This window comes from Oryctolagus cuniculus, chromosome 17, assembly GCF_051225735.1.
Source record: "Oryctolagus cuniculus isolate XC-2025 breed Fujian yellow rabbit chromosome 17, ASM5122573v1, whole genome shotgun sequence".
NCBI classification, from domain to species: Eukaryota; Metazoa; Chordata; class Mammalia; order Lagomorpha; family Leporidae; genus Oryctolagus; species Oryctolagus cuniculus.
The window spans coordinates 38,482,441-38,504,311 of NC_142883.1; the positions used below are offsets into that span (position 1 = coordinate 38,482,441).

At 57.9% G+C, this 21,871-nt stretch overlaps 1 protein-coding gene and 1 long non-coding RNA gene across 3 annotated transcripts in view; both read right to left on the bottom strand.

Annotated features, from left to right (window-relative positions):
• Positions 1-11,808: 11,808 nt before the first annotated feature.
• On the bottom strand, positions 11,809-14,102 carry LOC138846160 (uncharacterized). Its single transcript, XR_011383565.2, has 2 exons — positions 13,915-14,102; positions 11,809-13,677 (listed from the first exon to the last, which is right to left on the bottom strand). It is a non-coding gene; the product is annotated as an uncharacterized LOC138846160 (long non-coding RNA).
• A 623-nt stretch (positions 14,103-14,725) lies between these two features.
• HEATR6 (HEAT repeat containing 6) overlaps positions 14,726-21,871 on the bottom strand; it is a 37,774-nt gene continuing 30,628 nt past the window's right edge. For both annotated transcript variants that reach the window (XM_002719074.6, XM_089317381.1), the window contains exons 16-20: positions 20,907-21,029; positions 20,118-20,242; positions 19,191-19,287; positions 18,176-18,380; positions 14,726-15,999 (exon numbers count right to left, since the gene is read on the bottom strand). In XM_002719074.6, coding sequence (XP_002719120.3) covers positions 15,428-15,999; positions 18,176-18,380; positions 19,191-19,287; positions 20,118-20,242; positions 20,907-21,029 — 1,122 coding nt within the window. In that variant the 3' untranslated portion in view covers positions 14,726-15,427. The remainder of the gene's footprint in view (positions 16,000-18,175; positions 18,381-19,190; positions 19,288-20,117; positions 20,243-20,906; positions 21,030-21,871) is intronic.

Sequence of the window (21,871 nt, forward strand, 5' to 3'; positions counted from 1 at the left end):
CCCAAGACGCCCCCCTTAGCACCACGCTAATTGCTCCTCATGCCCCCGAGAAAGGACCCTCTGGCCTCCTGTCCCCCCAGCTGTATGCTGCTAGGGCCCTGCCCCTGAGCAGACCCGTGCCTGTGACACGCGCCTCGTCCTAACTCCAGGGGTGCGCAGACTCGGGTCGGAGCACACGACGGCGGAGCACGCAAAGCATCGCCAGGCCGCCGTTCAGCACAGAGCTATGTCCGTGAGCCGCCTGGACACACGCTCCCTGCCTCCTGGCCTCGCCGTTCTCGCGGGGGGACAGACAATAAACCAGGGAGACGAGGGACGCATGGGTCAGCCATCGGCAGTAAGGACAGACAAGCGGGGCTGGCACTTCAGCGGCGGCGCCCAGGGATTCCTCCCGTCGGCCTTGGAGCAGAGAAAGGGATTCGACACTTGTCCCACACCCGCGTGCTTCTCCTCCCTGACTTCCAGCCGAGGAGAGCGAGGCGCCCAGAAGGCCGGGCCTTTTTCCCAGCTACATGTCGCTCCCCCATTCGCGGAGGAACGACACTAGACCCTGCGCTGTTATCTTTGCCCACCCCCACCCCCCGCCTCTGCGGAGGAGCGGCACACCGCCGGCCGGCTCTCTCAGGGGCTGCTCAGATGTTCCCCAGATGTCCCTCAGGTGTTCCTGGTGCATGCTGTCTCTCTCCTCCTTTATAGTCCTCTTCCACCAATCCCAACTCGGCTGCCCACACGCCGAGCACGCTGCTCTCCTCCAATCAGGAGCAGGATCAGCTCCTGCAGTTTATTAGTCGAACTGGAGGCAGCTGTGTAGAAGTTGTTTGCTGTCTCTCAGCGCCATATTGTGGGAGAGCAGATGCATAGAATTAGTCCTAGCAGTTCCAGTAATTTAGTCTAGGCTCGGTTGCTCCCCACAGCTACAAACCAGTTCTGACAGGGCCGAGCCCCTGCTCTCCTAATCAAACGGCAGCCCCGTGAGCCCTGGGGGCCTGCAGAACTGAAGCTGGAATTAAGGTCACCCACCGCCTATTCCAGCTCCGTTTCCACGAGAATGTACAGAGCTGCGGGCTCCGTTCTCTGCACTCTTTCGGGAAGCGACAAGGACTTCTCTGCACGTGAAATGGCAGCCGCCGGCCTGTGCACGGGGCTGGGGGCTAACTCAGTCCCAGGCTGGAGCAGCATCGCTCTCTCGCACAACTGAGAGGGGACTGGGCACTGTCACCCGTGCCAGACCAGCAATATGGGCCGTGCTCGGGAGCCCCCAAAGGTGTGCGGAACCTCAGGTCCTCTCCCAGACCCCCTGGCTCAGAGTCGGCGTTGTCCCTGATGGCTCTGTGCACACACAAGTGTGAGAAGCCCTGTGCTGATGCCTTGTCCCACCAGGGAACGGCTGGGCGTCACCAATGCAGGGGGCCACAGAGGGATCTATGCCGGTCAGAACTGTGGGGCTGGGGCACGCGGGCGGGCAGGTGGGGGGGGGCACCCGCAGGTGCTTAGCTCTGCCCTCCGCAGCAGCCGCAGCTCACTGTGAGTGACTGGAGGGGAGGCCCTTGGGGTGACTGCGCTCCTGATTCACTTTCACAGGCGCACTGAGGGCAGGAGAGACGTCCTTTGTCACCTCCTGAGACCTGAGAAGGAATCCACAGAATAAACAGAGCCTGTGAGTCTCCCAGTTCTGATACAGGGAGGCACTGGCAAGAGACCCTCCAGTGTAGTCACTGTTGATCGAGCCCCTAGGTGCTGGCCCTTGTGGTGGGTACTGGGGGTATGGAGTAAAGTTCCCGGTGTGCACTGGGAAACGCCGTCACTCTTGCATGAGAAGGTGTGTGGGGGGGGGGGGATAGGCCAGTGGTGACGGAGCTGTCTCATGCTCAGGTGTCACGTGAGCTGCAAGGCGGCAGGATGACTAAGGAAGGCTTCCTGGAGGAGGTGGCTCCTGAGCTGTCAAGTGGGCTAGGAAACACTCTGCTCCTTCCATACACATGCACTCACATGCATGCCCACTCACATTTGCGTGCAAGTGTACACCCTGGGGAAACAGACAGTAGACACTCCTGGGCACAGCCAGCCGCTCATGGCTGGTGATACAGATCCAGAGAAAGCTAAAGGCTTAACTCCCACCCAGGCCTTTGCAATCTGCTTCCCAGAGTTCAGAATCGCATCCTCAGGCGCCAGGGGGCGCCCCACGGCACGCTCAGTGAATGTGCCCGGAGGACCACTTCCAGGGAAACAGACACCGCCCTCGCTGGTCCCCACGTTTATGACGGCACTGCCTCGGGCACGTCTGCGACGCCAGGATCAAAAGCCTGCAAGCGCCTCTCGGGAGTCCTGGGCCTGACCTGGGGAGGCAGTGGACGCTTGGCAGGTAGGATGGGTTCACAAAGGCCCCAGAGCAAGAATCAGGGTACCTGAGAGGAGGTGGTCCTGAACCTCTTCCTAAGTCTGCGCTCCTGTGATCGCCCTAGTGCCAGCGGCAGGAAATGCACACCTGCTCGCCACGCAGCCCATCCCGCGCCTCCAACAGCCCGCCCCTGCCTCTCCTGTGCTCCGCCCACTGAGACAGCCCGGGGTGCCAAGAAATGTTCTCCGTGTGTGGGACATGGGGTTGGAAGCTCACGACACTCATCTCCGTGTCTCTCCCAGGGCCATTAGCATAACTGGGCTCCAATCATCCAATGAACAGAAATCGACTTTCTGGGCACTGCTCTCCTTCCACCGCCTCCAAGGCAGAAGACACCAGAGCTGGCCAGACTTGGCCTCTCCTGCTGGGCTGCCCGACATAGAGCTTGTGGCGTGGGCCTCGGAGCACAGCCTGAGGATGGCCTCCTGTAGCCCGCAGCAGGGGTGCCCACCTGGGGGTGCACTTGCCCCTCACCCCAGGGACCCATGGCCGAGTTTGGAGATTATTCTGGGCATCACGGCCAGGTGGAGAGGTCCCTACCGGCAGATGGCCATCACACACGGGGTGAGTCACCTTCACAAGGCATCATCTGGGCTCCATGTGCCAGCACTGAGGGTGAGAAGCCCCGAGCTAGAGGGAGGCACCCCGCTCTGAGCGGCTTGTCTGCTCTGCCTGCCACCACACAGCCCGCCCCTGCGCGCCATCGCCCAAGGCCTGGTGCCACCTCCCTCGAGTCTCTGTCCGAGTCCCCTCCCTGAGAGCCCAGCTCCTGCTCTTCCTCACTGCGTTTGTCCACCGCACTGGCCACGTGGCGCCCTGACCGCTCACTGCGCTGCTTCCTCCTGCCCCCCGGTGAAAGGGCCACAAGGCAGGGATGGGCTTCTCGTGTTCACTGGCGTTTTTCATTGCCAAGTACTCAACGAATACTTACTGGCTCAGTGACTAAGCCAAGAAGCTGCCCTAGTAGCTCCTCTCACCTTCATTTTCTGCCGAACTGATGAAGCCACCATTTAGCCGACTCCCAAGGGTCAGAATCCCAGCTCGCTCACTCTCTCTCTCAGCTTTGCTGAGATACAACTCACATACAATTCATCCACTGAACGTCTACAGTTCAGGGGTGAGCATCTGGCATGGCAGTTAGGTCACCCTTTGGGACACCGGCATCCCAGATCGGAGTGCCTGGTTTGAATCTTGACTGCTCCACTTCTGCTCCCGGCTTCCTGCTAACGCACACCCTGGGAGGCAGCCGATGACGGCTCAAGGACCCGGGTTCTTGGTACCCATGTGGGAGACCCGGATGGAGTTCTGGAGTCCTGGCTTTGGCCTGGCCCGGCCCTGGCTGTTGTAGGCATTTAGGGAGCGAACCAGTTGGATGGAACATCTCTCTCCATCTGTCTCTCTGATTTTCAAATAAAATGAAAATAAATAAAAAGTAGAGTATGCAATTCCATGGCTGTTGGTGTAGTCACACAATTACACAATCATCACCACAATTTTAGAGTATTTTCATCACCCCAAGAAAGAAACCCTCCACCCCACCCAGCCATCTCCCCAGCCCCGGGCAACCTCCAGCGCTCTGAGCCTGCGCTTTACCTACCCTGGCCGTTCCATGGATACGGAACTTACCGTGTTGGTGACTGACGGACTTAATGCGAGGGTTTTTTTTTTGTTTTTTTTTTTTTGGACAGGCAGAGTGGACAGAGAGAGAGAGACAGAGAGAAAGGTCTTCCTTTGCCGTTGGTTCACCCTCCAATGGCCACCGCGGCTGGAGCGCTGCGGCCGGCGCACCACGCTGATCTGATGGCAGGAGCCAGGTGCTTCTCCTGGTCTCCCATGGGGTGCAGGGCCCAAGCACTTGGGCCATCCTCCACTGCCCTCCCAGGCCACAGCAGAGAGCTGGCCTGGAAGAGGGGCAACCGGGACAGAATCCAGCACCCCAGCCGGGACTAGAACCTGGAGTGCCGGCGCCACAAGGTGGAGGATTAGCCTAGTGAGCCGCGGCGCTCACCCATGTTGCCTGTATTAGAATTCACTTCTTTTTAGAGCCAAACACCACTCCACTGACCAGATAGGCAACTTTTGGGTTGTTTGTAGCCTTCGCCGTTCTGAAAGACGCGGCTATGAGCGTCCGAGGGCGTGTTTCTGCGTGAACACATTCTCACCTGTCTCGGACACGTGCCTGGGCCACGTGGTAACTCAGAGAGGGACTCCCGGGTCCATGGGAAGTGCACTTTATGAAAGGACCATGATGGACTGCACCCGAATCAATGTGCCTTTGACTCTGATTTGTCGGGGGCGGGTCTCTGACGCCCCCTGTGGCGCCGACTGCCAGGCTGCTTCCTCTCGCTGCCTCCCTGGCTCCACCTCGAGCAAGGCCCGGGCTGTGCTCCCCCTTCTTGAACCTGCGCAGGCCTCCAGGCCCAAGGACGCCGCCTCTGCAGGGCTCCCCCGCAGCGGGTCACCTCGCCCACACAGGAGTCTCAGAGGAGTCTCCGCATCCAGTGCCCAGCCAGGGGGACCTGGGCAAGGGGCTGTTCTGAAGCTCTCCAGGTGGCCCCACTGCACAGCAGGTGTGATGACCCCTGAGCCCCCAGCCTCTGCTGCACCTGCCACCGAGTGCTTTCTCTAAAGCGTGGTGCCTGCACTCAAGAAGCCACGCCTCCACGGCCCTCTGGGGCCTCCATAGTAAAACCCAAGCTCCCAGGATGCACGTGGGCTTCTGGGACCTCTGTCCACTGGGGTCCTCCCCTCCCTGCCTCAAGTCGCACAGGCCAGCCACGGTGAGCCACATACCCCATCCACGCTCCTTGGTGTGCCTTCTGGTCCACACCTCCATTCCCTCTTCCTGAAGTGTCTTTTCCTAACTTTTCATCCTCCTCCAGGAAGTCTTCCCTGACTGCTCTGTGTGGGCTGGGCGGGACCCTCCTCCACAGCCGTGAGCCAGCTCTGTCCTGCCCCTTCCCAGTGTGCGGGCTCACTGGCCTCTAGTCTGGGGCTCCCTGTAGCCAGGGCTGCTGTGTTATTCACCTCTGGATTCCCAGCCCATAGCTGCCGGATGCCCAGCGGTTGGTGCGGTTTTTTGTTTTTATGTCTGCATAGGGAAGAGGGGGAAGAATGAAGGCGTGAAGCCGTGCAGGTGCGGGGGTGAACAGATGCCCTGGCCTGTGGGGGGACGGGGAGCAGGGACCAGGCGGCCCAGCCGTACTCATCTGAGTCCCAGCAATCACCCCGGCCAGGCAGCAGGCCCTGCTCGCCGCCCGGGACGTGGACCTGCAAGTGTGTTGGCCACTCCCATTCATCCCCCAGCTCAGCCTCACACGTTTGCCCGCTGCAGCCGCGGACCCAGGTACCAGCAGGTGTTGGCAGTAAAGCGAGGGCAGGGTGGGCCGGTGCTTCTTAAAGCTGAAGGCAAAGTGTCCCAGCCCAGGGACAAATCAAATAAACCCCCGTTCAAAGGGCCCGAGTGGAGTGGAACGTCCCTTGTCCCTTCTCTGGCCATAAATCTCCAGGCTTGGGGAGGTAATTGCCCTTGTCTTGGAAAAGCTATAAAGAGCGCGGCCTATAAACCAGCCAGGAGGCGGGCGTGTGTGTGCCAAGGACGCCCTGTCTTGTGCCCACCCGGCCTTCCTCTCCCATCCCCCAGTGAGGGCTGAGCTGTCCCCCGCCGGGCTGCTGCAGGCCACAGGCCCCAGCTGTCCCCACGGTGCCCCGTGCAGAACCCACCCTTACCCCTGGGGGGAGGGGAGCACTGGGAAGGGAGTACCTGCTCCGACTGCGCCACTTCCTCTCAGCCTCTGGGTTTCTTCAGTGTGAAGGGGCAGGGTGGGGGACCCCAGAGGCTGCTTGCGGCTCTAATGAAACAGCTCGCTCCCCCTGGCAGCGAAGCCACCTGGGCTGACTTAGCAGGAAAACCGTGTTTGGGATGAGCGGCGTCAACTACGGCACAAAAATACCAAACGCGAAAGCAGCCACTGCCTCCCGGGGGTTCCTCTGGGTGCGGCTTCTGCACCCGTGGGGGCAGAGGCTTGCAGGGAGCAGCCCCCAAGCAAAGCGGCTCCAAGACTTGAATTCAGTTCCTGCCCGTTCCTGAGGCCGTGTGTGGGAGGGGGTCTGCTTTCCCTCTGTAGACCTCAGCTGTGGTCTGTAGAATGGGGATATGTAATGGTCTCTCCCTGCCAGGGGAGTGCCTGGCCCTGGGCCAGGTGGGAGATGGACAGGGAGTCCTCACCCAGCGAGGCGGGTACGCAGCAGGACCTGTGTTCCTGCGGATCTCAGCAAGGGCCTAGCACCAGCCCTCTCTGTCCCCATTGCCCAGGTGCTCGGGGAAGCTTCCTGGTGGCGCCTGAAATGTGTGCAGGAGACCAGGCCAGGCTGGGAACACAGACCCTGTGCCACTGAGCCAGGCCCATGCTGGGCCGGGGCGGGGGCTGGCCCAGGGCAGAGGTGGGGAGGGGCAGCCGGGAGGGTTTGGGGGGGACATGTGAAGGGGCTGGCAAGCCTCGGAGGAGCCGGGAAAGAGCCCCAAGTGGGCCAGCAGCAAGTAGGGGCTGGTGGAGAGGGGGAAGGAGGCAAGCGGGGAGACCCCACCCCTGCCAGGGGCCGCAGCGCTGAGGGCCTGGGCCAGGGCCTGGGGTGTGGCCGTCAGAGGGGACTGACAGACCGTGGGGACAAGGCCCATCAAAGCCAGATGGAAAGGCCCACCCCGACCCGTGCGCAGCCCCTGGGGCCCAGGCTCACTCCGGGGGGGCCTAGGGACCACTGTCCATGCGAGCTAGGGGTCGGGAGGTGGAGACCCCTGCCAGGCCCTCCTCCCAGCCCACCCTCCTCCGAATCAGGGCCAGGGGCCAGGCCAGAGAAGCAAGTTCTTCAGCCTTCTAGAAAAAGAATCCTTTATGGACACTTGTTAAATGGAAGAAGCCTCTTTTCTTTGTTACAAGCTGTTCGCTTCCGGCAATATCTTTCACCTGTCAGGTCCATGGAGACTTGAGCAGCCCACCCCATGCTGTCTGCAGACAGCAACCATGAGTATAAAACCTGCTGGCCCGTGTGCACACTGCATCTGGGGCCGGCATGTAGGGGGAGGAGGGAGTCTGTGTGCACAGTGCACCCGGGGCCAGCACGCAGGGGAAGGAGCGAATGTGTGTGCACACTGCTCCTGGGGCCAGCATGCAGGGGAAGGAGTGTGTGTGCACACTGCTCCCAGGGCCGGCATGCAGGGAACCAGGGAGTCTGCATGCACACTGCACCCGGGGCCAGCACACAGGGAAGGAGTGAGTGTGTGTGCACACTGCACCCAGGGCCAGCACACGGGGACCAGGGAGTCTGCATGCACACTGCACCCGGGACCAGCACGCAGGGGAAGGCATGTGTGTGCACACTGCACCCAGGGCCAGCACGCGGGGAAGGAGTGTGTGTGCACACTGCACCCGGGGCCAGCACACGGGGAAGGAGCGAGTGTGTGTGCACACTGCACCCGGGGCCAGCACACGGGGAAGGAGCGAGTGTGTGTGCACACTGTACCCAGGGCCAGCACGCAGGGGAAGGCGTGTGTGTGCACACTGCACCCGGGGCCAGCACGTGGGGAAGGAGTGTGTGTGCACACTGCACCCAGGGCCAGCACGTGGGGAAGGAGCGAGTCTGTGTGCACACTGTACCCGGTGCCAGCATGTGGGGAAGGAGTGAGTGTGTGTGCACACTGCTCCTGGGACCAGCACACGGAGAACCAGGGAGTCTGCGTGCACACTGCACCTGGGGCCGGCACGTGGGGAAGGAGCAAGGCTGCCTTTGGTAACGCGATTTGGCAGCTTGTCTTTAACAACCACAAAGGGTCCTGGGATGGTGCTGGAGTTCATGTGGCTATGAGTGAGCATTTAGTCAGCAGACCAGGAAGACAGCAGGAGGCCAGCAATGGCAGTGCCAAGGTGAAGGGGCCAGCGAGCCACACAGAGCCCCTGGTCGCACCAAGCCTCAGCTTTCCAGCTGTCGAATGGGACAATCCCTATTGTGGAGCACAGAGTGCCCCCAGCTGTGGCTGTCATGATCTAGTCCGGCCTTCACCGTGATGATGGGGTGGGGAGGGAGTTAGAAGCCATGGGTTTTGCAGGCAAATCTACATGTCTCAAGTTCTGGTTCTGTCGTTTCCTAGCTGTATGATCCTGGGCAAAGCACTCCACCCCTCTGAGCCTCACTTTCTCCACCTGTAAAATGGCAACAACAGGGACAGGCCCTGCACAGCAGTGAAGTCGGTATTGGGTGCTGGGTTTGAGTCCCCACTCCTCTGCTTCCAACCCAGCTTCCTGCGAACGGGCATCCTCCCAGGCAGCGGGCGGTGGCCCACGCTTGGATCCCTGCCACCCGCTCGGGAGACCCAGACCGAGTTCCAGCTCTGGCCCAGGCCTGGCCCTGCCCGACCTGTTACAGGCACTTGTGGAGTGAACCAGCAGTCAAAAGCTCTGTTTCAATCTCTGTTTCTCTTCCTCTACCTTTCAAATAAAATGATTAAAAAAAAAAAAAAGGAATAAGGATGCATTTACAGCATTGGTGAGAAGGGGAAATTAAATGACAGGGGTGGGGAGCCAAGAGCTCGGCTCAGGTCCACAGCACTCGTTGGTGCTTAGCAGGGGATGCTGTGGCAAGGGTCTCTCTTCACCCACAGGGGCACGGCTGGGTCCAGCCCCGGTCTGTGCGGCCTCGGGGGCTGGGCTTTTCCCAGCAGCGACTTTTAATCACCAGCCGCTTGCCAGGGGTGGATGGGCCCAGCGACTCCTGGGAGAGCTCCAGTCCCATCTGAGCAGCCACCCCCACTCTCTCACAGCCTCTGTATGCCAAGCGCTCTGTACGCAAGGCACCTAACGAACGAGACAGCACCTGCGTCTCAACCTCCCAGGGCCGCGTCCCTCACCTCGGGTTGGGATAGGAGCTGGGGCTATGCAGGATCGCTGCGCTCTCAGTCTCCCAGAGCTTGGCTCGGCCACAAGGGGCTCCATTCTGCCCTTCTGGGAGCACTGGCGACACAGCACTGGGTGGCTGGCACCCGGCTGCCCCGGGGCGGGGCTCAGGCCTCCCACTGTCGTCAGAGGCTGCTTCGAAGCTGCGGCACCAAAAGGCAGGGGCTCATCACTTGTCGGCTGACTTTGAAAATCTCATTTAGAGGAATGAGGACAAGGTCACGGTCAGCCCCATGCTTTGTCCTGTCCTGGAAAACGGGCTGAAGGCTCGTGTGTGAAAGTGTTATTTCCTGCCCGGTCTGGCCACCCAGCCATCGCTGATCCAGGGTGTATTTTAAGCTGAGACGCACACCCTGAATCCCGAATGCTGCCCCCTCCCCCCCCAGAAAATCACCACGAAAGTTCTGCAGAACAGCTCCTAATCCAGGCTCATCCGATTTCCCTCGGCTCTCTTTCCAGCCCTGACGTAGTAGACATGACAACCAGAACATTCTAAGCCCTGCCAGCCAGCCAGCAGCCGGGAGCGTGGGCCGGGCGGGCGGCAGTGCAGCTCGGGGCTGGGCCTGGAGGCTCCGGCAGCAGCAGGGCCAGCGCTTGGACCACGCCGTCCCTGTGGGGGTTCTTCCTGAGGCTGACCCTGGGGAAGCAGCCGAGCTGGGAGGTGACCCCAGGAAACCCTAGCAGAGGGCAGCAGTGAGACAGGGAAGGGAAAGCTGATGGTGAGCGGCACCTTTTCAAGCCAGCACCGCCGTGGGCGACGGAGCGGAGCGTGATGCTAACTGGGACCCCCGCCTTGGACTCTGCCACCGGCTCCCCTCTCCACCTCATGGCCCTCGGGTCCCTGAGATGCTCTGCACTGGTGCCTCATCTAGTCCCTCCCCCAGCTCGCTGACTGGCGTCCCGGCTCCTCCCCCTCCCAGGCACTGGGACCCCTCACACTGTCCCCTCAGGCTCCTGGCCCGCAGCTGTCCACCTGTTTCAGACACTGCTCCACAATTCACTAAGCCAGGCTCATCTCCCACGTGAGGGCAGTGATGACGACACAATGCAGCAGCGGGGAGGGTTCGAGGCTAAGAGACGCAAGAAGAGCTAACTGGACGCCGAGGAAGCAGACAGAAAGGCCCAGAATCAGCCCCAGGGACTCCCAGCGAGCGGAGGACCGGGTGGCAGGGTCACAGGAGGGCTGCGTGCCTTGGGAGCTCCCGCAACCTCCACTGGGCGTCCAGGGTGACAGCTGTGGTCAGTAAGAAGACCTGTGCCGACTCCACAAAACGCTTCCCCCTCTTCAACAGGGAGTGCGTGTTTGGAAGCCAGCTCGCAGCTCTCCGCAGCAGTCGGCGGGCAGTCCTTTCTGGCCCCGTCTGGTTGGTCACCTGGCTACGGAACTTTCTGTTGCAAAGTTAAAGTTGGGGACTACGATGACAAGAGCAGTGAGAGCAGGTGGCGGGGCAGAGATGGAACGAGGAGGCATGGGAAAGCCGGGGGGGGGGGGGCGGTTGGCGGAGGCCTTCGGAAGTCAGGACGTCCCATCTCCGAGAGACCCCCAGCAACGAGGGACTGGTTAGATCACCAGCAGGCAGCAAAATATACCGGGCTCAACAGCAGGGTGGCCTCATGCACGCAGCCACGCGCGGCATGGGAAGTCTGGTGCAACACACGGAAGCTTTCCTGCGGCCCTGTCAGGGCGGCGAGGCAGCCGACGCGGCCGATTTGCTTCCACGCTGTGGAAAAACAACTCCTTATGTATACGGTTAGTCTCCAGTGGCTGTAATAGTGACAGGATTCAGACGCTTCGGTAAAAGTGGGAACGCAGCTGGGAGGAGCAGCGCCGCCACACAAGCCCAGGTGACCCTGGAAGCCCCCTGTCCCCGCCGTCCCAGCTCAGCGGTCAGCGCTTGCTCAGGATCCGCTTCCACGTCCGCTGCCTGCCGTCCCCCTGCTGTATCCAGCGCAGCTGGCGCCGCCGTGGGCGGCCGCGGGCGGCCCCTGGCGCCGTGTTGGAGCTCGCTGGCTCACAGGAGCACAGTTGGCGGCCGGTGCGTGCTGCGTGTTTCTCGCAGGTGCTGGGGGGGGAGGTGCAGCAGCCGGCAGCTGGCGCTCATTTGCTCATCTCGGAGCCGTGGGGCTCAGAGTGTGCCGTAATGACAATCACCGGGGCAGACTGCACAACGCCCCAGAGGAGCACGGGCACAGCCCAGGCCCCCGCGCTCGAGGCACCTGCTCGGCAGGACGCGTTCACGTTCCTCCGGGGGACTTCAGCCTCAGCCCGGCTTAAGAAACGACGTTTCTAACGCCAGCCACCTGCTACCCGACCCCAGAAACGGCGCCCGAGGCTCAGGACCTTGCGTTCTCTGTCTCCCTCTGCTGGCCATTCCCCCACATTGCTATACTTTACCGGTACAATTTAGTTATCCACGAACTGTTTCTTGTGCTGTTTACCAAAAGAATCAGAATCAGAATCAAAAGTTGACAATTTTAAGTAATCAGAGTACCTACATATTCTGTTCTTGATCGTGATAGGGTGAGTATGAGAGTTTAAAATGCTTTAGGATAGTACAACTAGGAATTTTTGCTGTTCTTGGCAACTAAAAAGCAGCTGATAATTGTTATTACCATTATAATTAAGTCTAACCATTCAAAACTGTATTTAATTCTACCTTATCTGGCACACTGTTGGCTATGGGTGGCCAATGGAGAAAAGACACGGGCAGGCTTCCAAATGTTCACGGACAATTCAACTAATTCCCTTTTTGTGTGACCTTTGTGGAAGCTCTCGTACCTTCCTGATGCTGCCCCGTCTCACCCCAATCCCAGGAAACCACTGATTTCCCCCGACTCCTGCAGTGTCGACCTTCCCACGTCCGTCAGTGGAATCACACGCTATGCCCCCTCTGAGCGTCGTTTGTCTCCACGGATTTCCTTCCTTCGGCTTGTCTTCAGTTTATTGTGCCCTTATTTTTCCTAGTTGGAAGGTGAAGTTGATTGGAGATTTCCCACTTGCCTAAATAAGCACCAGTTGCCCTAAATCTCTGTCTAGGCCTTGCTTTACCTGCAGCTATACATTCTGATATCTGTTCATTTTTGTTCAAAGTATTGTCGGCACTGGTGCTGCGGTGCAGATTAAGCTGCCGTCTGCAGCGCTGGCATCCCATATGGGCGCCACTTCGAATCCCAGCCGCTCCACTTCTGATCCAACTCCCTGCTAATGCGCCTGGGGAAGCAGTGGAAGTGGCCCAAGTGCTTGGGCCCCCACACCCATGTGGGAGACCTGGAGGAAGCTCCTGGCTCCTGGCTCCTGGCTTTGGCTGGCCCAGCCCTGGCTATTGTGGCCATCTGGGGAGTGAACCAATGGATGGAAGCTCTCTCAGTCTCTCTCCCGAACTCTGCCTTTCCAATAAGTTAATTAAAAATATCTTCAAATTTCTCATGTTTTCATTTCTTTTGAAATTTCTGCTTTGACCCATTGATCACTGAGAAGTATGTTCTTTAATTTCCATGTATTTAGCGATTTTCCGGTTACGAGTCCCGGTTTACCTCCACTGTGATCAGAGACCATACTTTCTATGGCATCAGTTCCTTTGCATTTGCTGCAGTTACGACCCAGCACCTGCACATCTGTTCTGTGGATCACGGGGAACGGATACTCAGGTCTCCGGCTCTAACTGCTGGCTCGCCCCCCTCAGTTCGGTTCTGGCAGGCTCTGCTCCCTGTGTTTTGAAGCCCTGCTGCTGCAGACAGATAGTTACAAGCGCCCTGTGTTCTTTGCGAATCACCTGTGTTATCACTGCGGAGGGTCCCTGTCTAGCCCTGGCAAGTTTCTTTGCGGTGAAGTCTCTTGTCTGATACTATTACAGCCACTGCAGCTCTCCTGTCGTAAGCATCCGCAGGGTTCCACTTGCTCCATAGTCCCAGCAGGACACCTGCTCCCTGGGAACTAGGGAAGTGGGTAGGCGCGGGCAGGCTGCTTCTCCTGGTTGCGCTCAGGAAAGGTTAAGCCGACGCGTGCTGCCTCACAGCCCTGCCGGTCACCTACGCCGAGGACCCCTCCTCCAGAATGTTCCTTTCATACCAAACGCAAGCTCAGAACGCGGCGTTCTGAATCGGGCTCCTGATCGAGCCTGGCTGTGGCTTCTGTCCTGAGGGCCCCAGCCCAGGGCTGTACTGCCCCCTGCTGTTCGGCCGCGATGCTTCTGTGTCAGGAGAATCAGCGGCCCATCAGGACGAATGCCTGGAGCCATTCCTACTGCAGCTTGTCACCGTGCTCAAACCCTGGCTCCTTCCCTTTAGACGAACACCAACATTTCTTCTGGGACCAGGAAACCCTTCTAGAAGCTAGAGGTTGAAACAGAAATGAGTGAGATCTTTTTCTAGCAAGGGCTAAGAGCGGATCATCATGTGAAACCAGTAGAGGCCATTTCACCAACATTTATCAGACACCTAGCAGGGAAAGCTCAAAGGACCAGAGCTCAAAGGACTGTGGCTCCTACGAAAATCCAAGTTCAGCAGCTGCAACCAAGAATGTGGTCAAGAGACGGTGGCTCTGAGATTCGAGAGGAGTCAAGCACCTACCTGTCAGGTCAGGACAGGTCCAGCTGGCCGCCTGGGCCCTCTCACAACTCCGATTCAGAATCACCTCCGAGAGCAGGTGCACAGCATGGCCTGCGTGCGTGTTTCCATGGCGCTGCAGGTCCTCTGGAGACTGGGATTCCACCGTGGGACCCGAAGAGACGGCTTCTCTGAGCACTCTTCCCCAGTCGCTGCGCAGCGACCGACAACGGAGAACAAGGAGCAACTTAGGGGCAAAAGAGAACAACTGGCGACACACAGTTTAACACCTTTAAATATGTGGTTTACACAAAAAACTCATCACCCCAATATTCTCTGCGTCTTCTCATTCACTCCGCAAGTGTGAATATTTTAATTCCTTCTTTATATCCCTAAATTCCCAACTGAACTCAATCTCAGTCAGTGATCGAGACAAAGGTGAATTTTAAATGTAAATAACTCAGTGAGGAATTACTTTCATAATTACCTGTTGTCAAAATGTAACTTAAAAACCTCTTTCTTTGTAACCATCCAATTTAGACAAAGACTCCTTCGTTCAAGGCACAAAGTTAAAAGGTGGCAGAACAGCCACAAACGTGTTTGCTCAAGGGCTCTAGACAATGTCCGTGGAAGCAGAGGCTGTGGCCAGGACTTGTGGGGGGGCGTGGCGGGGCCTCACGCCAGCCTCTGGGGAGCTCAGGGCAGCAGCCGCTCACCAGCAAAGAGCAACTGGGTCAGTATCTCAGCGGCTGGGGCAGCCGTGCCTGCGCACATGGGCTGACCATCCGCTCCGCACGCAGCTTCCTGTGAGCACAGCTGAACAACACACAAGATGTGGAACATTTTCACAGTAGTTTATTATAAAAGAAAAACAAGTCCTGAAGACATAAGAAACAACACTCTAATTCCTAAGTCGTTTTTTTTGTTTTGTTTTGTTTTGACAGGCAGAGTGGACAGTGAGAGAGAGAGACAGAGAGAAAGGTCTTCCTTTGCCGTTGGTTCACCCTCCAATGGCCGCTGTGGCCGGTGCACCGCGCTGATCCGAAGCCAGGAGCCAGGTACTTCTCCTGGTCTCCCATGGGGTGCAGGGCCCAAGCACTTGGGCCATCCTCCACTGCACTCCCTGGCCACAGCAGAGAGCTGGCCTGGAAGAGGGGCAACCGGGACAGAATCCGGCGCCCCGACCGGGACTAGAACCCGGTGTGCCGGCGCTGCAAGGCGGAGGATTAGCCTAGTGAGCCGCGGCGCTGGCCATTTTTGTTTTTTTATTTTCGGAAACTAAGCAGCCCCGACAAGCTCCCAGCCCATGCCGACGCTTCGGCTGCTGCCGGCCCCACATGGAGGTCCCGACGGCCCCGACTGTGGTCAATGCACTCTCTGAAGTGGACGAGTCCTCTGCGAAAAATTTAAATAGGCTCCAACTCCTTCTAAACAAACAGGATGTGGACTGTTTCTGCCCTAAGATCAAATCCCACAAATCTACACTCAAGCCTGGGTCTTCGATCACCACACTGATGTCAGGAAGACTCGGGGGGTTTCACTGCTGTGTTGACTCGAGGAGGGCCTCGTGGCATCCGGCTTCGTCCAGATAAACGGTCAGGGTGTCTTCTAAGAAGCCCGCGACCGCCCTTGTGGCTGTGTCTCCGGCCGCAGCCTGGACGCAGTCTATGTGCCGCAGGGCCATTCTGACCATTTCGTCTCTTTCCTGTGGGCTGTGGGCCGCGCTGGGGTCCTCCCCCTGCGGACCCGATTTTAGAAACTGGAGGACATAGGATTGGATCATATCTCCGTTCAGTTCCAGGGTGTCCCTGATGCGGGGCAGGTCCGAGGCCCTGGCCAAGCTCAAGAGGTGGATGAGCGCCTGGCAGATCTGGGTCCGCAGGCTGGCACAGTACTTGAACTCCAGGAAGTCTGTGGTGTCCTCGCTCCTCTGCAAGGCAGTGACCAGCGCGCCCCAGATGCGGGCGTACTGCTCCTCGGACCCGTAGCGCTCTCTCTTGCTCGGGGTGGAGAGGGCGGCGGCCGACCTGATGCGCACTTTGAAGTTCTTGCACGACGTCACCACTGATGTCAGCGCGTTGTAGGCTTGGGAGGTCCACGGGGCGGTGCCTAGGAACAACCCACAGTGGTGAACACAGAGGAAGGCTCAGAGAGGGGCGAGGGGGGCAGGGGAGGCCCATTCGCTAGCACCCACGCAGCCGTCTTGAGTGTAACTTCACTCCCAACAATCCTGTCGGCTCAGGCCGCTGAGTGACGGCTCCTAGCTAAGTGGCTGAGGAGCAACCTCCGAACGTGCCTCTCTCTGGAGCAGCCTACCGTGTGCTGGGCCCTGCCACCCACACGGAGCTCAGAGACACCTCCAAGAACGGCTGCTTCTCGGGCAGGCGTGGGCCCCGGGGGTACGCTTGCTGAGAAGCAGGGACTCGACGGCGGCCCCTCCCCTTTCAGGTGGGCATTGCTGAGCAGTGTGCAGCCTGCACAACTGTGTGTGGCAGACCCCTGCAGGCTATCACAATATCTGCTCCGCCAGACTAACCTCCAGACGTTGCTCCGCCCACAGCAAGCCTTGTACTTTATTGCAGTGAAAATGGAACTTCTCGATTCAGGAATAAGATGCCCAGATTCCCTTCTTTTTTCCGTTCCTGCAGGCACAGGAACTCAGCCTGCTGTTTTCTCAGCACAGCTACCAGGGCCTGCCCTGTTCGGGGAATCCTCACTCCTCAGGATGCGCGACAGAGCGCAAGGCAGCTTCTCCAGCTCTCCCAGGCTCCTTCCGGCCCGGGGGCTACTGCCAATTACCCAAGGCTGCCGCGCAAGGTCCTGGTCTCACATTCTGCTCCTTCCGCCTTTGTGGTACCGAGAGCTGCCTCCTCGGAGGACAAGGAGGCCGCGATGCTACTTGGCCACCAGCTCTCGGCCGCCTGCCCTGCCCCACCCCAACACTGGGCGCCGAGCCAGAGTCCCCTAACTTGACGCATGTCCAGATGGTCTGCTCCGCTCCAGAGACACAACCTTAGGCTTGCAACCTTGTAGAGACACAGACCAGGCAGGCGCTGGCACGCACATGGCTGGCACGGGGTGGGGGCTCTGGTCCACACCTCCGCCGCCCTGAATGCTGTGTCAAGGGCCCCGCCATGCTGCAACTGGCCGCAGAGGCTCTCCTCACAGCAGCAGGGGCCCACTGGGCACTGGCCTCCGGCTCCCCGCCCACGCCAGGTCTGCCCGCCCTTTATTTGTGGCTGTCGCACAGGTCTGCTAGAGGTAATTGAAAGCAGGGAGACCCCCCACTTATCATTCCACCCAGAGGCGGCTCATGTCCTTTCTGCCCGTTCCCTCCCCTGCCTCAGTGTGCGTAACATAAGAACGATCTTCCCACATTATCTAAAAGCCTTTGTAAACATAATTTTATTTACTTATTTTTAAATGTCTATGTATTTCGCCGGCGCCGCGGCTCACTAGGCTAATCCTCCGCCTTGCGGCGCCGGCACACCGGGTTCTAGTCCCGGTTGGGGTGCCAGATTCTGTCCTGGTCGCTCCTCTTCCAGGCCAGCTCTCTGCTGTGGCCAGGGAGTGCAGTGGAGGATGGCCCAAGTGCTTGGGCCCTGCACCCCATGGGAGACCAGGAAAAGCACCTGGCTCCTGGCTCCTGCCATCGGATCAGCGCGGTGTGCCGGCCGCAGCGGCCATTGGAGGGTGAACCAACGGCAAAGGAAGACCTTTCTCTCTGTCTCTCTCTCTCACTGTCCACTCTGCCTGTCAAAAAAAAAAAAAAAAAAAAAAACAAACAAACAAAACAAAAATGTCTATGTATTTCACTTTACTGCACAGTGACAGACAGAAAGACCTTCCACCTGCTGGTTCACTGCCCCACTTCCACAGCAGCCAGGGCCGGGCCAGGATGACGCCGGAGCCTGGAACTCAGAGCTCGCCCGAGGCTCTCAGGGGAGCAGCAGAGAGCGAAGCACTGGAGCTACCAGCTGCCGCCTCCCAGGATGTGCGTGAGCAGGGGCGAGACGGAGGTCAGCAGTGTGGCGAGGACTCGGACCAAACACTGCAGTGTGCGATGCAGGGGTCCCACGTGGTGGCTTAACCCCTGCGCCAGACACCCAGCCCCGTAAATGTAACTTCACACGGCTAAACGTGTGCGATGAGTTCTCCCACCTCCCCTAGACCTGGGTTCCCGTCCGTTTTCTTCCCTGTCTGACGCTGAGACAAACATCTGTGCCAACAGCGTGCATGCTGACCAAAGAGGGCTTCCACCAGGCAGGCCTGGGAGATTCCTTACCTAGCGGGAGGGCAGGGTTTTTAAATACATTCCCCAGTGCATAACAAGCGTTCCAGCGGACCTTCATGGCAGCCTCCGTCAGAACAGTAGAAATCAGAGCCTGGAGAGACTCCTCAATGATTTCAGCGAATCTGGGTTTTTCTATGTGAGAGGGCTGTAGAAAATGAAGCAGGTTTCCAAGGGCCCGGACTGCGCTGCTTTTGACCTGGAAGAAACGTAAACGTCTCAGAATCTACGTTCCAAAGAGATGTTCAGAAAGCGTAACGTCAGCTTTAGAAAACCCAGTCTCAAAGCAAGAGCGCTAAGGAATCTGCAACCTGTAAACACGCAGCTCTCTGGAGCGCCGCAAGGTCTACGCCGTCAGACAGCTGGGTTCTAGAGCTCCTCTCCATAGTGACTTCCTTGTGTTTTGTAAGATCTGTTTATTTATTTATTTGAAAGGCAGAGTGACAGAGAGAGAGGAAGAGACAGAGAGATCTTCCATCCACTGGCTCATTCTGTAAACGGCTGCAACAGCCAGGGCTGGGCCAGGCACGCCATCTGCTCTCCTGCACGGGTGGCAGGGGCCTAAGTACTTAGGCCATCATCCGCTGCTTGCCGGGTACACTAGCAGGGGAGCTGGATGAGAAGCCGAGTAACTGGGACTTGAGCTGGCACCCGGTATCCCGAGTGGAGGCTTAACCCACTGTACCCAATGCCTGGCCTGGGTCGTCCAAGACAGCGGCTGCTCATTTTTTGGACTTGCCAATTCTACTTAAGAGACTGTTTCAGAAAAAAAACAACAACAACAACAACAACTACTAGTAAAACAAGTATGAGTATTTCACCTAACATTATATTTCCCATGAGCTAGGCGATGCTGTACGCTGAGCATCCCGTCACTCTGCTGTGAGCAGGGGTTCGCGGGGTAGACAGTCTGAGGAATCCCACAGCACCCCGCGTGCGCAGCTGTTTCCCCCACGTGCTATGCACGGAGGTATCTACCGAGAATGACCGGCTTTCGTGGCGAGTCTACCTTGTCTTTGTCCTTGGATGCGTCTATGGCCGCTCGCAGCATTTTCAAGAGCAGAAGACCCGAGAACTCCTCCTGGAAACTTGGGTCTGGCGCTTCCCTGATCCAGCCAAAGCAGGCAAGGTAAGTAAGAGGCAAAATCCACTCAAACACATAGATGTGTGAAAATACACAGGTATAGTAAACTACATGCATTTAGCGTAACTATAAAGACTTTCGCAGAACTTCAACAAACCTGTTCACATTATACCGAGAACGCAGAGTACGTATCTTTCGACTCAGTAGTTCCACGTCTAAGAGTACATTCAAAAAGAGTCTCTCAAAGTGGAGATTTCACACACAGAAGTGCCCACTGTATACAGATGCCTACAAGCCTAAGGCCTAAAGGTTCAGTGACCTGGGGATGTTTGATAATCCCACCGTGGTGACTGTAATAATAAGGATTTATGACAAAAGCCAGAGACTGCACACCCACATTTCTTACGTCACTTACGTGGAATCAAGTGACAAAGAGCAGGACAGCTGTGTGTGAGGACATTACCTCTGGGGAGGGGAACTGAGTAGTCAGGGGAAGACCAGACAGGCTTCACACGGACACCTCTGCACTAGCTCCATCTGTTTCTAACCCGTGGATAACATGCTTTACAAATACGCAACCTTATTTCAAAAGGAGAGCAACCCATTCCTAAGGTTTTAGATTTCAACTTTTGTAGTTTCTGTAACGTGGATCTGTTACTTATATCAGCATACAGTATTTTTCTACATATATCTCTTAACATATACTCCCACTAGATATTAACAGTAGTTTATTAATCTTATTACTTGAAGGCCTATAAACCAAAACAAAGCCGGAATACTGCACGCATCACAGACAGCTTCTTAGGACATCAGCCCCAGAAGCCCCGAGGAGTAACAGGCTGAGTCACCTACATGTTGACAATCAGAGTGTCGGTCAGGTTGCCCAGGGACCAGGCTGCTTTGGCTCGGACATTCAGAGACTTGTCTTGAAGGGACATCAGGATTGCGTTTGCTGTGTCTGCAACAAATATGACATCCTACAAGACAGGCAAAACCAAATACCACAGTTACTATAGGAGTGCACCCTACTACTTTGAAATTCCTTTTCAAGATACTTCTAAGCCTTGGCCACAAACTTCAATTTGGAAATAAAAATTCATTTACTCAGTCAATATAGTATTCTTCTCACACATTCCAATTTGGACCCTCAATAAAATCCCAGGGGGACTCTCCCACGATACTGGTGTGTAACGCGACACTGCAGAAGCCTGGGATTCCGCTCCTGGCCTGGGCTACTCAGCTATGGATTTTGTGCCGGGTCGATTTCCACTCAGGAAACCATGTTCTGACGGGGAAATGCGTTTCCCAAACACATCCTGTTCGCTACGTGCCCTTGAGAGAGAGAATGTCTCAGGAGTGAGGGAGAGCCCCTCTTCCTTCTTACTACCAACCGCCAGCTCCCCCGGTCCTGCTCTCCATGGCAATGCTTCGTCACCGGGACTCAAGCACACACGGACGCAAGCCTGCGCTGCGCACCTGGGCAGCGAGCTGTGAGCCGACTTTAGGGGCGACGAAGGCAAGCAGATTATAAAGCGGTTCAGTTCGCTTTCCTGTCCCCCCTCAGAGGGGCTCTACATTCACAGAAACAGCGGTGCCACAGGCGAGAAGGGGCCCGGCGGAGGTCACGGCGCGTGGTCTGACCTGTCGGAGGCAGGGAAACAGCACGTAGACGCCCAGGGCCCGCGAGGTGGCGGCTTTCACCAAGCGGTTCTTGCTGTCATTCAGCCCGAGCAGCACGGTGACGCACAGCATCTGCCTGTCGCTCTGCAACGAGAGGGTGAGCCAGGGCCGTGGGCGGAGGAAACCGCGAGCTGAGGGCTTCCACCTGTCACTGACACCGCTGTGGCAGCCTCAATGCGGGCGCTGATGGCACCGTGGCTTTGGGCCTATCCTGGAGAAGAGCAGATGTATCCCGGGCCCAGTGACTGACTGAGTGTCCGTGCGGTGCAAGGCGCGACGGCGTCTCATCACATTCAGTCTCCACAACCGCGTGAAATAACTCACTCTCCTACTCCACCCAGGCTGCCCTCTTTACAGAAGCTACGTCACACAAAGAAGGGCAGATGCCAAGGCCACTGGGGACTGAAGGAAGGCAGCAACGTGAGCTCGGCTGTGGTCTGAGCGCTGTGTCCTCCAAGATCCCATGATGCTGGGGGGCAGGGGGTGAGGTCACGGGGGCAGAGCCCTCAGGAATGAATTAGTGCCTCGAGAGAAGAGGCCCCAGAGAGCTGCCCTGCCCCGGCCACAGGTGGGGACACAGCAGAAGGCGCCATCCCTGAACCAGAAAGCCCCTTGCCGCACACCCAAGTTGCTGGTGCCCTGATCCTGGACTTCCAGGCTCTAGGACAACAAGAAACGAAATTCTGTTGTTGAGAAACCGCCCGACCCAAACAGGCTAAGACAAACACCCGCCATGCTGCACACCAAATCCAGGTATTTTCACACGCGTTATGTTATTCCCACTTGCTGCCCACCTGAGAGAGGACAGTGTGAGGTTTACAAGAAAGTCAGGGAGCTAGAGGAGCGGGTCAGGAGTGAGAGCTGGGGTCTGGACCCAGGTCTTGTTCACTGTGGGTACGCCTCTGCCTTGCACGCCTCTCACACAC